This window comes from Rhinolophus hipposideros, assembly GCF_964194185.1.
Source record: "Rhinolophus hipposideros genome assembly, chromosome: 17".
Lineage (NCBI taxonomy): Eukaryota > Metazoa > Chordata > Mammalia > Chiroptera > Rhinolophidae > Rhinolophus > Rhinolophus hipposideros.
The window spans coordinates 52,512,179-52,531,044 of NC_138063.1; the positions used below are offsets into that span (position 1 = coordinate 52,512,179).

The 18,866-nt window shown below is 34.7% G+C and overlaps 1 protein-coding gene across 1 annotated transcript in view; it reads right to left on the reverse strand.

The window, feature by feature from the left end:
- Nucleotides 1–18,866, reverse strand: part of PIEZO2 (piezo type mechanosensitive ion channel component 2) — a 457,095-nt gene that overhangs the window by 45,495 nt on the left and 392,734 nt on the right. The window contains exons 32-38 of the mRNA XM_081077986.1: nucleotides 18,664–18,785; nucleotides 17,537–17,608; nucleotides 13,156–13,262; nucleotides 11,802–11,900; nucleotides 8,219–8,333; nucleotides 3,542–3,601; nucleotides 150–316 (exon numbers count right to left, since the gene is read on the reverse strand). Of these exons, the coding sequence (XP_080934112.1) occupies nucleotides 150–316; nucleotides 3,542–3,601; nucleotides 8,219–8,333; nucleotides 11,802–11,900; nucleotides 13,156–13,262; nucleotides 17,537–17,608; nucleotides 18,664–18,785 (742 nt within the window). The remainder of the gene's footprint in view (nucleotides 1–149; nucleotides 317–3,541; nucleotides 3,602–8,218; nucleotides 8,334–11,801; nucleotides 11,901–13,155; nucleotides 13,263–17,536; nucleotides 17,609–18,663; nucleotides 18,786–18,866) is intronic.

Here is an 18,866-nt window from a genome sequence, read left to right on the forward strand (position 1 = left end):
ATTTAAATACACATAAAAACAAAAGGGTTAAGCAAAAACTATCTGGGAAGAAAGGATTTTTGTCTTTTCCTACTTGCAGTTCCAGATATTGACGTTTACAATCTTTATAATGTGGGAAGAAGCAAAAAGAGTTATACCAATAGTATTACCTTTTTAATTTCTCTGGTTAACATGCATCTTTCAATTCTTAGAACTGTAGATATATCAATATGCTCCCTTGAAATGGAGTTAAGCCAAGTTGTGAAACTATCCACTGTTGCCAGAAAGAGGACCCAGGTAAATTTCAAAATATTAAATATCCTCTTGATGATATTATCTAGGAGGAAAAAAAAGAAACAAGATTTCAAAAGAACAATATGCCATCAACCATTTTGCTGTGTGTGTCATGGTGGTGTTTTATCAAAAGTAGGCCTGGGTTTGGCCATTCATAGCTAACGTGGAGTGGGGCACTTGACACTAAGCATGGTGCGGGGAGTGGAGGGGGACTGCAGTGTATATATGAAGCTACCACTGGGTCTTTCTACACATGCAGCGACAGCAACAAAACCAAACGAGGATAGAATTGTTAACCTTTGGTCAAAACATCTGTCAGAATAAATTCATATACAGATAAGAGTTTTGATTAGAGGTAGAGATTGCATTCAAAGATATTTCTGTTATTGACATAGGGATAGAAAGAGTATCTATCCAGGTAACCGGATCCTTTAATGCTATTTCTATAAGTTGCTTCCTTTCTTAAGTAATACTTGCCGTTGGAAACAATTCTGTTGATTCAGGAAGAATTTGATGCTTCCTATTACAGTTGCATTTCAGTTAAATCAGCTTAAAGCTATTTTGTAAAGAGCTCAGTACACATACTAAGGGTATATCTATACCATTGAACTATCTTCATTAATTTTAATTATACTGATCTGTGCTAACTACAAAACACTGCACATGGGATCAACCCTTCCTAAACCAACAAAAATCATGAAATTCCTGATGTACTTAGGTTCTCTTCCTTATCTACGGCTGTGATTCTGGCAACCCAAGAAAGGGAAAGCTGCCCAGTGTGACAGGCTCAGCTTTGATTGCCATTGTGTCTGTAATAGTTTCTGGGTTTCCAATAAAACATTATTTATGGACAGTGAAATTTGAATTTCATAATTTTTATGTCATGAAATACTCTTCCTTATTTGATTTTTTTCAACCATTAAAAATATAAAAATCATCCTTAGCTAATATAAAAACAGGTAGCAGGTGGGATTTGGCTCAGGGTTGTATAGGTTCCTGACTTCTAATCCAGCATAATCAGATATGACCACTGGGTGGTCACCACCAATCTTCTCTTTCTACTTTTATTCTCATGCCACAGTCTGAATCAGTTTATCTTTGTAATGGTGTAAAAAAAAAAAAAAAAAGAAAAAGAAAAAGTTATTTATTAATTGTGTAGCCTAGAAGGAAGGCAGACTTTCTCTCAGGTAAGAGTTTGCATTTTTCAAAAGGAAAACCATCAGAAGAAGCTTAGATGTATATGGGATGGTCTCCGGACATAGTCTAGATGGGCAAGAGAGACAAAGAAGAGTTAAACAGTTTTACCCACTGGAGTAACAAGAATCTTGAAGTGGCCAGCTGATACCTGGGGAAGAAAACTGGGAATCTGGAAAAGGAGATGGGGAAATGATTGAGAAAGATCTGGTGGGAAGGGTCCTAGACTCCTGGCTGTGAAGCCAGGCCCCAGAGGCACCAGCTAGTGAGATGCCTCTGAGGCAGGAAGACTGACCCCCGACTTTCCCTTTGATGCAGTTTCCTGCCTATGCTCTCACTGCCTCCAACTATCCCCCCCCCAACCTCGATTAATTGGTGTTGCACCTAACAGCCTTACATGAGGTGTACTTTAGGAAGAAGGGAAATGAGAGAGTATTTATCCTTCATTGAGCAAAGAAGCTAAATGGAGTGAGATGCTACAGATTCCACAGAAGAGTAATTCTGAACCTGAGAGGGCCTGTAACACATAGATTTCTCTTTCCACCCCAACGCTTCTGCTTTTGTTTTGATCTTGAGCAGGGCATGCATTTCCCACAGTAGTTTGGCTAGAACCTCTAGCAGTTTTATGTAGACATCAAAGGCAAGATTGACCCTGGGAGGCTGAAGAACTTGGGGTTACTTACAAGTATTAATAGCAGCATCTTATATTTTTTGACACTTTTTTCTCATATTCACAATTATTTTCTTAGAGGTGGTGAAGATAAAAGTAATTATTTCACAGTTTTGCTTTTGGTGGTCTTGATGATAAAACTAAAATCACTGTGTTGGAGACATGCATACCATGCACTTTATTAACTTGAGTGATCACAAACTAACATGTGAAATTAGGAGTTTTATTTTTACTTATTTTTAATCATAGAGGCAGTAAGACATAGTCGTTAAGAGCACAAACTCTGGTTTCAGACTCTTCAGGTTCAAGTTCCAACTCTACTCCTTAGTGATTGTGCAGACTGGAAAGTTAGCTAATTGTTCTCTGTCTCAGTTTCTTATCTGTTAAATGGACAAGAGGGTTTTTGAGGGGGTTAAACAAGTTAATATGTCTAAAAGTCTTGGAAAACTGCCTGGCAAAGAGGATGTGCAAGCTAGAATGTTAGCCACTATTATTGCATAAAGCTTTTCAGCCATAATAGAATATCTGGTTCCACATGCACGTGAGTCAAGTTATCTGAACACGGAGGCCAGGTTTAAGAATTGTGCCACAAAGGGTGTTAGACAGCCTTCGAGAAATCTAATTTTGTGCCAACAGGTGACATCCTTGGAAGTATTTGTATCCAGAGTAAAAGAGTCTGAAAAAACGTGCCTGCTGATAAATAACGTACACACAAGAGTTCCAACCCTGTGCAATAGATAAAATAGAAGTAAGGAGGCATTAGGGTTCATTTCGTTTGGAAGATTTGTTTTGCCCGTTTTTTTTTTTTTTTTTTTTTTTTTTTTCTTTTTCCTTCATAGAGAAATCTTCCTCCCAATCACATACTATGTGGAGCCCAAATGGCACCATGACTGATCTGGAGTTAGAAGACATGGATTCTGTCCCTGACTATAGCTATGAAATCCTGAGCAAAGTCATTGGGATTTGGTTTTCCTTTCACAAAATGGGGAGGTTGGCCCAAGCTCCCAGAGTACCTCTCATTTCCCCAATTCTACTTACCTTTCATTTAACTCCTTCTTTGTGTGCTCTTTGAAATTAATTGCCAATATTTTTTGTGCCTCTATTCTGATGGCTTCCATAGGACATTTATAATTTGCTTCCTAAAACCCCCTTCATAGGTAATTGGATACAATAATTTATAAACTGACTCTAATCCAACATTGAATCCAACAGTGTAAAGGTCAAATCTACTTTTAGGAGTCACTTTGCAATTTCACTAAAGATGAGATTTCAAAGGACACCAATTATTTAGTCATAGTCCAAGACAGTATTTGATTAATTATTTTTAGGCAGCATTCCATTACACACCATCTGGGAAGTAGCATTTTCAACTTTCCCTCTGCTCATATTTGTCTCTTTTGTTACCTGGTCCATCAGATTTCTTTTTGACGGGTTCATCCTCTCGGTCTTCCCACTCCACAGGACCTGTCAAGTGTGTTCAACAAACATGAGTTAAATTCTTTAAGGGTATATTAAATGTCAACATTTACTCTTCTGGATTAAAAGCAATTTTTAAATTAAATCTTAGGATATTTTGCCTATTTTAAGAGTTCCTGGGGAAACGTCGTAAGAATTCATAGCTTTCAGATTCTGCTCACTCCAGAAAAAGAATTATGGATACCCGGGGATGGGTAAGCTACAATCCTCTGGCTAAATCTTTCCTGTTTTCTGTTGTTAAACAGCCTGTAAATTCATGGTTTTATGGTTTTTATATTTTTAATAGTTAAAAGAAATCTAAAAAATAATATTTTGTGCTCATGAAAATTATGTAAAATTCAAATTTTAACGGAACACAGCCATGCCCTTTTATTTATGAATTGTCTGTGGCTGCTTTTATCCTACAATGGCAGAATTGAGTTGCAAAAGAGACTTATAGCCTGCAAAGCTTAAAATATTTACTATCTGGCCTTTTACAGAAAAGTTTGCTGACCCCTGACACATACTTGATCTTTCAATTTTGAATATCTTGGGATAATGTTACAAATTTTAGTGTGTCACCTCCTAAAAATGACATCATGGGATTTCACTTTATTTGTTAGCCTCTTGTTTAAGACTAAGGTTGTCAGATTTAGCAAGTGAAAACAGGATAACCAATTATATTTTAATTTAAGATAAACAACAGATATTTTTTCATAATTTTTCATTTGGCATAAGCCCCATGAAATATACTGAAGTTATTCCTAAGCTGAAAAAGAATTATTGTTTATATAAAAATTTCCAATTTAACTCGGTTACTTGTATTTTATTTGGTAACCCTATCAAACTAATCTCACTCTAGTTAATCTTCCCAAACTTATATTCTACTACAGTGTATCACAGCTTGTCTTTCCAGCAATGTGGATCTGCTCTTTATTTTTCATACATGGTCTTGCTTTCTTCTGTCAGAATGTCAGAGTCTATTCAACCATTGTCTTTTTCAAGAGGCATTTCATTCCCTTACATTCTTGGCTACAAGTCATCTTTTCTCCTCTGGTCCCACACTATTTTATCTATACTTATATTTTAAATGGAATTTTGTTGTTTTTATGTCATTGCTTTTTTTCCCCCACTGCTATACTTGAGTTATTATAGGTTAAGATAGAAGGATCTAGAGTCAGGATACCTGTTATAAATTCCAGACCCACCACTCACTGTATGGCTGTGTGACCTTAGGCAAGTCACTTCACTCTCTGGGACCTCATTTCATCATTTGTAGAGCAGGGAGAATAAAATGCCCTGGGCTGTTGTGAGGATCAAATGAGTTACTACATAAAAAGCACTTACAACAGCGCCTGGCACTTCAGGACAGGATCTATGTGCTTTATCTGTCTGGAAGTAACGTAGAAGAGATGATGCCCTGTACCAAGAAGGTGCTGAATAAATATTTATTAAAGAAATAAATATATTTCTTTAGTCTGTATATTTTTAAATTATTATTGCCTCTGATTTATAGGGAAACAGTAATGACTTTGCACATGAAATAATCTTTATGACTCAGAGTAATGAGATATTTACAAGATGATTAAAGGACACGTTTTAGAACTGGTCAAATAATTTTGGAGGAACAAATGTCTAAGAATAGCAAACACAATTTTGAAGGAAAGAAAGGGGGTAATGAGGGGAGTGTGGAAAACTCATTAACTCTAAAGCTACTGGACTAAAAAATAGATGACATTGGCCCAGAGCTAGATAGTAGGACAGTGAATCAGTATACAGAGTCTAGAAACATACCTAATAGTAAATGGAAGCATAATATTAACAAAGATACTATTTAAATTTAATAGGAAAAGGAAAAATCATTTGATAAATAGGGATAGCATGATTTTCTATCCATCTGAAAATAAATGAATTAGATCTCTACTTCATAGAATAAAAATTTTGAAATAAATAAAATTAGGAGGAAATATAAGAAAACATTAGCATAATATTTGGGGGAAGGCTTTCTTAAGCAAAATGGGAACTTAGAAACCACAAAAAGAAATTTAGACCTACTTGACATCAGAAAAAATTAAAAATTGTTTAGATAACATATACCATAAACTAAATCAAAAGGTAAACATTGGATTGGAAAAAAATATTTTAACACTTGAGAAAAAGACAATATCCCTAACATATAAATATTCCCTAAATTAATAAGGATAAACAGCTGAATAAAATCATATTATGGAAAATGTTAAAAATGTATAAATCTTAGATTTGGGAGTACAAATTACCAACAAAAAAAATTCAGTCTTATTAGTTATGAAAACTCAAATGAAATAAAAGCCATTTATCATGCCTGAGAAAGACAAACAATAAAAAAAAGTAATAATATCCTGGTGTAGGCTACCGGGAAATGGACACTCTTATACCTTACACATTGGAGTGTAAATTAGTAAAACTGTTTGGGAAAATATCTATTGAAGTAAAAAGAAAAAAAAAAAGGCACATTCTTTATCCCAGTAATTTCACTTTTGATAATGTATACTGTGGAAAGTATATGTTCTTCCTGAAATTTGTTGTGCATTTAAATACACACACACGTGGAATTGTATGTGAATTTCTGTGTGCAGATATCTATGATAGCATTGTTCATTGTAGAAAAATCTGGAAGCAAACTTCATGTCCATTAGTGGTGGAGTGGGTGAATAAATTATGCATATCCATATTATAGAATATTTTGCAGCTATTAAAAAAGGATGATATGGTTTTATAAATACTTAATTGGAGAAATATTCATGATATATTACTAATGAACATATAGCAGTTTGTATGGCATGAACTCATTTTTGAAAATCCAACAAAGGAAACCATGCCTGAACACACGTACTTATGCCCATGAGAAAGAAATACAAGGGAACAAAACATATTGTGAGAATTTGGTAGCTTAGTGGAGAGCTTTCCAGGGCAGATTGTGCATTTACCTCTTTACTTGTTACATTAGCTTCACTTGTTACATTAGCTCAGTCTTAATTCTGTCTTTTTAAACTAATAAAGTAAAATAAAATTAAAGTTACCAGGAGGTAGCAGAGGGCAGAATGGTCAAAAAAGAGAGAGCTTTTGCAATTTAGAGCTCCATTAGAATTTATGTTTTCCTTTTCTTTTATTTTTAATTTCACAAGGAATTTATGTGTACATTTTCTTTATCCATAAAGAACAAAAAAGTAACAGAAAAGCCTCAAGTTCCCTCATACCACTTAATCTCAATCTCTCCACCACCTCCAGGAAAACAGTAACCACTGTTATTCATTTACTAAATATTCTTTCTGATCTTTCTCTTGCATTTATACGCCATTATATGCACCCATTAAAAATGCAAAATAGTATCTTGAGATTTCCTTTGTTTCATAAATGGTTTCATAATGTGCAGGCCATTTTCAACATAATTTATTTATTTCATTTAACAATAGGAATTGTTCTCAAAGTCAGTTCAAAGTAATCCATTTCATTTTTTAAACTACTAGAGTATTCCATAATATATTGGCGACATAATTTACTTGAGTCCTCTTCTTTTTGTTATTAACAAATGATGTTTGATGAATATTCTTATATGTGTGGCCTAAGACGTGTGTCCTTACACACATGTGCAAAACCTGCTTCAGGTTAAGCCACACACCTAGAAGTAGTACTGATCTCTAATAGGATGTGTACATTTAAAATTTTCATAGACATTGACACACTGCTTTTCAAAGTGAAGTACAACTTTACAACACTACACATCGTCTGTGAAAGCAGTTATCTTCCCACTAACTCCAAACAGTGATATTCAGATGTTTAGGTTCTTGCCAATTCTATAGGCAAAAAAACAAAATGTCAAAATGCTTTGTTTGTGTTTCTCAATTACTGGTAAGCTGAGCTCTTTCCAAAAAGGCCATTTCTATTTTCTGATTTATGAATTGTTTTCATATCCATTCATTCATTGGGTTGAATTTTTCTTTTACTGATTTTTAGGAGTGCTTAATATATCCAGAATGCTAATCTTTAGTCTGATATACATAATGAAAATATTTTTCCCGAGTGCCCCACTGCACTTTAACTTTGCTTTTGGTGTGATTTCTGTAGTTTGGAATTTTTCCCCTCTTAGAAATGTGTTTCTATCATATGCTTTCAAATGTACCAGTATAATGTTGAATATGGCATTGGTAGTTATGTTCTATTTTTGATTCCTAGGTACTGTTTAAGAGTGAGTTCTCTTTTTTCTTGATTAAACTGTGAAAGGTTCATCTTTCTTAGTGTTGTTTTTTTTTCATGAGTAGCTTTTTACTTAATGATTAGGCTTTGTCTTGTATTTTTTTTCTATGACTTAATATCTACCAAAAAACTAATTTTTCTTTCTACTTTCTTTGAATTTATTTTGCCTCTCTCCCCATTTTATAAAATGAATCTTAACTTAAGGTCATGTTTTAATTCATTCCAAGTGTCAGACACAAGCAATTAAGGCCAAGTAAAAATCTTTGCACTCTTTAGAATTAAAAAAAAATTATTTCTCCAAAGTTTCTGTCCTTTGTAGTTCCTCTTTTGTATTCAAGGGTGACAGAAATGGAGAGTACTGGCTAGAACCTGCTGCGTCCACATGACACTCACCCTCCCCAGATCCTTTTCTCTTTCTTTTCTGTTCTTCTCTTGCAGACCTTTTCTTCTCTTTGCGCCTCTGTCGGAGTGCTGTTTTAGGGTCAGTAATCCAAGCTTGATAAACAAACTGAAGGGAGAAAGTTCAATTATTTTCTGGCTTTTTAATAATTTGAATTAAAAGAAAAGGGACCAACATCAAGATTCCTGACTACTGGAAATATTTTTTTTTCTCCCAACACAAACTAAATATCCCTCTCCCATATCCCTTTATATGCTGAACTGACCTGTGCTATTTTCATTATCATGGAATAAAATATGAAAATAGACATATAGGAATATATTTCATTTGGTATCACAGACAATCATGAGCTACTTTGGGTTTATAGAAACTGTTTCTCCCAAGTCCCCACATATCACCACCATTTGTGATACTTAGTTATGATCTTTCTCATTTTACACCAGAGGAATAAATTGGATGCCTCGCTAAGTATCATTAGTTTTCTCCCATCACAAATAAACTTGGAGTCAAACACAAAGAAATTTCTTTTATTCATTTACTTTGGGAAAATAGTTTTGCACCTTTGATATTTTCCCTTGTGAATAACAGCTGTTACCAGCAACTTGAGAAAGGGCGTTGCAGATTGATTAGTGTTTGGAGAGGAAAAATAACGTGATATTAAGGTTAAGGTGTTATCCCAAGTGTTATGAAAGGAAAACTAGTGCTTTTGGTTGCCTTTTGTCACTTTCACTCAAGAGCTGAAAATAGTTGTATTAATATATTATAACCGATAACCACAGTAGAGCAATTTGGAGTAGCCACCCACCAGTAATCTCCCAAGTCATGCAGAAGAAACAAAACAAAAACCTTGATATACAAAGTCAGCCATCTGGAATCACGAAGCCAAGCAGTCATGCTCCTCATGCACCCACAGACACACCTGGGTCTCAGTGAAGCTGGGTTTTTATTTATTTATTATTATTAGTATAATAAAGAAATGTTTTTCAGGAGTGCTTGCAGACCCAGACATGTTCATTTTATTCTACATGTTGTTCAGATTTCTAAAATCTTTGAAAAACTGTGTAAGGAAAACACAGGCATTGTGATGTTGGTAAAAATATTCAACTTTTCCACATATGGAATACAAAGATTAAAGGATAGTAAGAAAGTACATTTCTTCTCATTGGTAGAAATCTGAACCTTAAAGGCAATTGATGCAAATATAAGAACTGCATTATTTCAGAATAATAAACCCAGGAGGCAAAAGGATTATCCTATTTTGTGCTAAAAACATTTTGAAAAATGAGATAAACTGGAATTTGAAGGAGAAGGCTCACATAAAGGAATTTACGTTAGATGTTCATTGAGCATAGAAATTGGGACTCCTACCAAGAATATCTCTGAGGTTTAGTACCTTAATATGCAAGCTCACGTCTGCAAAATATTGATTCTTTTAAAAACTCTATTCTGCTAAACGTAAATAAATTTTCAGGCTTTAAGAGCAAAATACGATGACCTTCTTTAAAAAAAATAAAACACGTTATTAGAATATCACTTTTAGATAATGCAAGAATCCCCATAAAAGAAAATAAAAATGTAATTCAGGATTTATGAATGGAATAGGTGCACAAGCCGGAGGAATTCTTTTGCTCTGAAGAAAATGAAACCATTGGGAGGGAGGGTGAGAAGGGAGAAGAAGCTTAGGATTGAATTGAAGAGGTCTTGTAGAAAGGGTGAGAACCATTAAAATTTGACTGTATTAAAAGGGAACTCCTGCTTTTACATATGACAATCAATCTGTTCTTTCACATTGAGATGAGAATTTAGATAAGGCAAATAAGAGGAAACGAGGGAGGGGCAGAGAATCGTATGACAAGTCCTTAATTGTAGGTAAATTATTTTGATGTTTGGAAATATAAACATTTTACAGTTCCTGGAACATTTGATAGACGGTCAGTTTGGCCTCAGTCCATCTGTTTCAGGAAAAAGTTGATAATGAAAGCAAAGGAGGAAACATCCCTATTCTTACTGAATCAAGAAATTCCTTACTGAGAATTCCTAGTTCTTATACTTGGTAGCTGTAACTGTCATCCATTTGGTGGGTCTCTCTAGGACATCAGATACAAGCACCACTAAGGGTAAGTGAAAATACATGGAAACGTTTTAAATGACCTCTGGCTTCTCCAAAGAGTACTGCACTAGCTTGCATTCCCAACTTAACCTTAACTTTTACCTTGATTTTATCTTAAATTTTATCATATATATTAAGGAAAACTGGGATTCATTTTACTGAACACTCATTATGTAAAGAAGCATTTAATCTTTCACACAGGAGAGAACTTTATTGAAGTGGAGAGACTTAACAAATTGGTTAAGTTTCATAAACTGTCCTTTAATTCAGGTGTGATCCAAAACTTTCTTTATGTTGTCTGTAAGAAGAGTTTTGTTTTGTTTTTAAAGTAAGATGGGGGATAATTACATTATAATCTTTTATATAAATTCTGGGGGATAATGACATTATAATCTTTCATATAAATTCTTTTATATGGATGAAGAGACTCATATGGTAGTCTTAAATGGGAAAAGAAAAAGAATCCCAGGAAAGTGGCAACAGTGAATATTGCTTAAAAATCAGAATCATGGCATTTGAAAAATAGCAGGAATCTAGACTTCTGGGTCCTACTACTCAAGGTGGACCAGCTGCTTGCACTTCACCTGGGAAATTGAGAGAAATACAGAATTGTAGGCCCCACTGGACCTGCTGAATTTAAATAACCTACATTTAAATAAGAGCCCCAGGTGAAATGTGAGAAGCACTAGTCTTGGTCACTATTCAAACCATTTGGTTAACACTGAGGAGCATAAAGACCTAAGAGCTTGGGTGCTCGCCTCAGATTAAGTTGGGAGAAACAGTTTTCTTTAAAGTACAAGAATAGTAATTCATTATCTATGATTTTCAGTAATGAAATGAGTACAGTGTAGGTAGCTAGATAATCTGTTGTGCATTAGATGAATTAACAAGTAATTTTTAAACAGTTTATTCGGCTCTCTCTGATGATGTGGGAAGGAGGCACTGCATGGTCTGAACCCCGCAGCATAGCCTAGTAAGGAGATGCACTGAATTCAGAATGGGAAATGGAAGATGGCATCCAGTTTAGGAAGATGGAAACTTAACAGGAAGCCAGAAAGATGGAGCAAAATAAGTCTTTCATTAACTTCTTTGTAATTTTACCAGCTTTCTGAGAAAAAAAAAATTATACGTTTTACACATCATAACTGATGCATGCAACCAGATGTGATCCTAGTGAGAAAGTTGAGATGTGACTTAGACAAAACTACAAGAGGACAGAAAGTAGATGTGTATCTGCATTTTCTCTTTCTATTTTTCGATAGGCTCTGGTGTCAACTGAAAAATAAGAACCAAATACTAAGAAATTTGCGTTCTCAGAACTCGTTTTGGAAAAGTTTATATTTTAAATTCTTCTAATTCCTTCATTGTACGATCTATAGAACAGGGAAAATGCAGATGTAGCCACAGGGATCTGCTTGTCTAAAGATCTACGGAGCAGAGGGTCACACACAGGAAACATCAAATACCTTTGTAGCTCTGATTAAATACTGTAGAATAGTTTTGGGAAGTTTAATGACAGACTTTGGCAAGGCTAAAATGGCTGATGCAAACTTCCCAATAGCTCTCTATAAAGAAGGACAAAGCAAGAGTAATTAGTAGAAAAAAACCAAAAACTAATAATTTAATATATGACGTCAGTATGAGTTTGTCTCTATAATTACATCAACTAGGTTCATATGAGCCAATCATTGAAGCTAGAATAAAATGTGCTCTGCTTGTAAGTTAGGAATAAAGAAAACAGTCAATCATTGCAAGAAATCCATTCAGATGGTGAAGATGATCAGGGTCTCTCCGTTGCTGCATGATGAGTGATGGTTAGAATAAAAGTCATTAGAATAAAAATAAACAAGTTAAGTCATTAGTATTTGACAAGCCAGTTGAATACATGCACACACACACAGTCACCTAGAAACACACATAGTTAGCAACAGGGCAAGTGAGAAAGCATGAGAGCAAGGTATCTACGTGAATGATTTAGTTTTTCAAAGTCATTAGGAAGACAGAAGTGAATGTAACCTGGCAGCTTGAGAAGACCTGGCCAGCAAACTGACAATGGCCTCTTCATGGACACATCATGTAGCTTGATGGATATAATTCTAGGTGCCTTGAAGCATAACAAATGGGAAATAACTCCTAATATGTGGCTCCTTCATTAAAAAAAATAGATGTAAGCTTTCATCCCATATGTAACTCTACTGACAAATCATCGTGTTTGGGTAGCATTGATTATCTATTCACTGAGTACACTATACTTAGGCTAGTGAGCTCTATAACTGAGAATGGTATGGCAGGTTCTAGAAAAGAATGACAGTTAAGCTGAAAAAGTCTTTATGTTAATAAATTCTCAAATTTATAGCAATACAAATGCAACTGATTTTCAAAACAAAGTGACGTCTAAATGACCATCTGTTTCAAAACAAAGCAAGTATGTTATTTTCATGATCGACTATTTCACATATTGAAATACAAGTCCACTATTGCAATCCAAAGCAATGCCAGATAAACCTTCATCTCCTACTTGCAACAGAAAAATAAAGTTCACCCAAGAAAGCTTTACTTTTTGTTTCTAGCATCAGAAAATGTTTTGATGCAAGTGAAAGAAGACCTGACTGGAATTGTGTTCTTGCACAGTGGTAATTACAGCAATGTTGAGAGCAAGCAGCCTTAGTTTAACGAGGAATAAACAATTTCAGATGTAAATAAGAAACTTCTGGGAGCTACAACATATATGAATATGGCAGAAGAAGCCTGCAATCATGGTCTGTCAAAACTAAAACTCTTCAAGTAGCAAAGACATGATTTCCCCAATCTCATAATTACCTGGAAAGCTGACCTTCTTGGAGGTTCTTCTTCTTCCTTTTTTAATTCTTCCTCTTCCTCCTCTTCGCTATCCGTTTCAAACAAATAATAATCTCCACTCCTGACCACTAAGCAAAACAAAATATTTACTTATTTCTTGAAAGAGATATGAGTTATTCAGGGACTTATGCATGAAATTCCCCCCCCCTCAAAAAAAGATACACATAAATTTTCTATAAGAAGACAACAGCAAGAGATTGTTGGTAGGGAGGAAAAAAAACAAGAGATGAAGAATACTCATTCTGTGCTATGCTACATGGTGTTGGCATGACTAGGTCTACAGAGCATGAGGCCTTGTCCATGCCATGTAAGAGAATTGGCCAGTACTGGGTTCATCTGGTATTTTCTTCCTTCTTCATTATAAATTTTACATAGAAGCATCAGACCAACTATGCAGCAACCCGTTTTGTTACTAAGATGGCCAAAATAACTGAAAACTATCATTGTTTCACAGTTCAGCAATTTTGGTCCTTTAGACAAGGCCACAATGAAGTGGAGGATTTGGTGTTATCCAAATGGGTCCAAACTATTGTAGAAAAGCCAGTCTGAAAGATTCAGAATCAAGAAACAGTGTCACCAATATTCTCCCTCACTTTATAGTATGCAGACCTGGCTTTTCCACAAGGTGACACAAGGGACATAACAAATATGGCAAGGCATTTGAAAGAGTATTTCTTTTTTTTAAAACAAACTGCCGTGTGAGAAAATGGGTGGATAACATTAAAAAAAAATGCACAGCCACCACCACCACTCTGGCTGTTTCTACATGTAGCGCGAGAGAGACTGAGGCACAGTGGACATGGTCCATACAGTTTAGTACTGTTAGGCTTCTAGTCAACCAGGAGCTCCCAGTCACTTACTGAAATTTGAAGAGACCTGTGTTGACCATAAGACAAGGCACAGACAGTAAGGATCGTCCTTGTCTTGCCTAATACTTGCCCTGCAAGAATACACTGCTGTGCTAAGAGTTGGAAACAGAGAAAGCTGAAATGTCCAAAGATTTAAAAAAAATTGAGAATCAAATCTTTATGCGTTTGATCATTATTTTAAGGTTATCAGAGAAAAGAGACCTAGCATATACATTTCTGATGCTACAAGAACTGTAACATCATTGCAGGAAAACGTACAAATATTTTCAAATTTTATTCAAGTTTTCAAATGGTGAGGTGTACTTTGGATGACATACATGATGTATTTAGTTATCTTTTGGACTTAAACATTTTGAGGTAATGGAAAACCTTGGCTTGTTTAAAATTAGTTGCTTGAATATCACTAAACATGGTCAAAAGGTAAATAATTTTGCCCATGATTTCAGACGTATGTGAGGCCTCCATCCATGAAGATGCAGAGTGAATAAATTGGGCCTTATATCCTTGAACAGAAGCACTGTGATTTTTTTTTTTTTTTTGAAGGAAGAACCAGGCCCAGAGTACTGGGTCCAGGCCTGAGGAAATAAATGCAATATAACATAAGATAAGAGTAAGCAAGAACAAACCAAAGTTACAGCATTACGTTTGACAGTGAGAAGACCATTAAAGTAATGCCTTCATTTAAGCTCAGAGATTTGCAGGAAAGTTACATGGACTGTATGTCACACGGTCATTGGTAAAAACAGAGTATTATAAGATTGAGCATTTTACCCTCATTATAGGCTCTAAAATCAATAGTAGCTTAAATTGTATTCAATCATACCTTCTATAACTTTTATCCATGTGGACACTGAGAGCCCAAACACTTTTCATCTCAAGCAGTCAAAACATTGATTTTTATCATTTAAAAAACTTTACCAATTTGTATATGAGAAGTAGAAATAACACATTAAAAAAAGAAAAATGTTAAGAGTCTTCTATTCCTTTATAAAATGCTATTGAAATAAAACTAGAAAAATAACAGAGAATATTTTCTTTAGTGCTATCTGGTAATAGTAGAAAAGCTCTTCCATATGCATTCGTTAGTTCAGAAAAAGATTCTGCCTCCAGTCTGTGTCCATATATGTACCACGGATGTTGATGTTATTGCTGAATAACTGAGTGTGAAAATAACTTTTAAAATCCTACCCTCTGGCGTGGGCTCATTATTTCAGATATTGCACAAGAAAGTGAGGTTTGGCATCGACTTAGGCAGCATCGAGTTGACAGGAAGACATATTATACTGAATGGAAGGTATCATTGAATAGCAATAATGCAACTGTATGTGTGTACATAGGCATGGAACTGGGAGATTTGTCACCTGCAGACTACGTTAAGATATTGAATGTTTGCCAATAATATGAGAACACAGCAATGTTATTATGTTGTCAATGGATTTCCTCAAGAGTATTCCAACTACATTTATTTTTATATTTGACACCTTTAAGAAATATCTATTTAAAAGCCCAGTGATTTTAAGCCCAATGCTTCTAGATCTCAAGATAAGTTTTGGAACTTGTCATTGCCTAAAAAATAAACCACAGATTCATTCTTTTCTTTTCCTCACAAGCTTGCAAAAGGAAATACATTTTGCAGAAAAATTTTAACACCATGCTCAGAATCTGATTCCAAACCATGAATTACGCACATTCCTGCATTATTGCACCATCAGGTATTGGAATGAGGCACACTTAATTTAATATCAGTCTTCAAGAACTTGATATAATGAGGGTGAAATGAATCAGAAAATCTCAAGTCAATAGCTTTCTAGGAAGTTCTTTAAAGTATTCTTTAAAGTATTTAAAGATTATTATCAAAGACCATATCCAATTCCTTCCAAAATGCAACGTTTAGATAAAAAGGGAAATACAACCACAATGATTGCAATGGGAATTTACCCCTGCTGAAAGGACAAAGCATTCAGTCTGACATGATTTTGAAATGGATAGGTCTCTCTCTAAACTAGCAAAGGGCCCTTTAAAAACAGAAAGATAGGCATAGTTTACTTGTGACTTGATGGAAATAGGCATATAGCACAATGCATTATTAGATTATTAACATGACTAACATGCCAATGGACAATAAATTAAAGTGTCACATAGAATTTCAACTTGAATGTTTTGTTTTTTGACTTGGGCAGCAAATTAAGTGAAATGCTTTCTAACTCATGGATATTTTTTCTGTCAAAATGTTAAAATTCAATATTTAGGATTAAATTTAATTAGATCTACACATACTGAGCAAATTTTGAATATTGCTTTATTAAATGGCTTACTAATTTCAGAAAATTATTTCTAGAGAAAGAGAGGCCAACACCAGATCCAGGTGACACTAAGAATTAGGTATGGGGAAAGATTCTGATGAATTCGATTTTCTAGTGATTCTAAACATCCCATCAGTAGAGCCCCTCCTATCATCATGTGATGTCATGGGCCTTGGTGGTGTTGTCTAATTACATTAACTACAGTGATCAAAACATAGTATGAGACATAGTACAAGACATAAAAATTACATTACAAGTAATTTTCAAAATAATGAATAATTATTCAATATTCTAACACATTTAAGAAAGGCTGGATTCAAATGGATCATTCTATTATAATACTATTGGTCAATAGCAGGTGATATTTCTTTTGCTAAGCAGATATAGCCACTGAGTTCCATAATTCCTCATTCTTGTTTATCACCAGGAGGGAAAAGCACTAATTGCATATGGCTATCAAGTTCTGTTTTTCAAACACTGTTTTCTGACTTTGCTTTTAATTTGTTATGGCTGAGCTACAGATGGCTCTGAGGCCACATGCTGGACACTGGATTTGGAGTGTAGTTTTAGAGTCTTTTTGAAACTAGAGAGGAGGCAGAGTGAGAAAATAAATTCACTTTAAGTTATCTTCATTTTTATATTTAATAAACTGGCAAAAACCCTTACATGCAAATAAAATTAAAGCTCTGGGAATGAGGGGAGGGGAGGCTAATTGGCATCGATGCCTGGCGCCGTACAAACAGGGTCACAAGCACTGCGTTCATAATGATTATCCTTCAATCAGAGTCCAGGAGGAGCTGAAACTCGTTTTTAATAAGGGTTTTCAGCCATAGAACAAATACATACCTGCAGAACTCTAGACCTCACAAGTGGATAACATAGTGGTCAGTTATTCTTCCCTTTCCAAGCCCATAAATGGTGCTCAGGAGTATGTAAGAGACACATTTGGCTTTCTTCAGCCAGCACCAAAATAAACTGATTTCTCTGGAAGATTCCATCTACAGGGCTCAGAGACCCATTTACATCACAATTTTCCTATATACTGACCCCCTATCAAGTCACAAGGATCAAACCATGCATGGAACACACAGGTCATGGGGACGCCTGAATTCTGGTCAAGGATATAAGGGTTAGAATTGATGAAATTGTAAAAGGATCAAGAAAACCTACTGGAAGCATGATCAACCCAAGGCCGCCACCACTGCTTTTTTTTGCCCTTGGTTTTCTTTTTGTCTGCTTCTCCTAAAATAAAATATGTCCAAATATTAATTCTTATAAAGTGAGAAAACAAATTTTGAAAACCACGCTTTAACAACTCAACTGTCAAAATCTAGATAAGTTGCAAAAGTAATCAGAGGTCAGGAAAAGGAACTATACTGGATCTGAAAAGTTTACATGTAGCCCATTTCACAAAGTAAATACTAAGTGTCCCATCAACCTTATGCCACATTTTCATTTTCTTTTTAATAACTGAGGGCATAGAAAGACATATATAAAAGAAGGAATTGTCTGTCAAAAATGTATTTCACATTGAATTTTCTATTGAATTAACAGAAAGAAGCATCACCCAAAATTTATAGAACAATTTAGTGGCAAATAATTTGTTAAAATGCATATATTCCCATAATCAGCAATCCTTCTTGTAATTATTTTAATTTATAGTTGAAAAAAATATAAATTTACTGGTGATCAGTAGATACCATGTACTGGAAAATATGCATTATTTCTTCATTCCTTTCAAAAAAGAAAAGCATGCAACCATCTGCAAGAAGACATTCTAAAGTTAATTTGATATATCTATAATTAGATATAATAAATATATATTTCATCTTAAGTTTCAATGCAACAGATAATAACTATGATATTTTAACTACTATGATTTAGGTACCACATAAAATGTGCATATACACTTAATTTTCATATAAAGTTTATAGAAATCAAGGATAACAGTAAATTGTGTATCTGAAATATCTTCCCTAAAGGAACAAATTAAGCAAATTCATGTCTATTTTCTTCAGAAGCACATGCCTGTGAAACAGAAGCTAGGTTATATGCTGATTTTTAAGTTGTCCTGTTGCAGAAAAGATATTCGTAAAGTCACAGATTCATTAAATATGTATTTTATAAGACAAATAAATGTATCCCATTCATAATGGGAAAGTAAAACTTGCTAAGTTAAAAAAATACACTGGTAATATTGGCAGAATGAAAAGTAACATTATTTTACAGCCCTACCCCAAATCATGCTATTATTCAATGTCAAGGTATTTGAATAAGAGGGAAATGTCTCGACATACTATCATCATCCTCTTCAGAGAGTTTCTGGATGTCTTGGCCTTCCCCTGATTCCTGGGTCAAGCTCAGCATCCTCTCCTTACCCTTTTTGTATTTCTGTTGCCTGGCCTTGATGCGATCCATCCTGTAAGATGTAAAAGCAACAGCAATGCCAAGAACACATCCATGGTTCTATGAGCATACTTTGGTTTTGTACTTTTAAGTA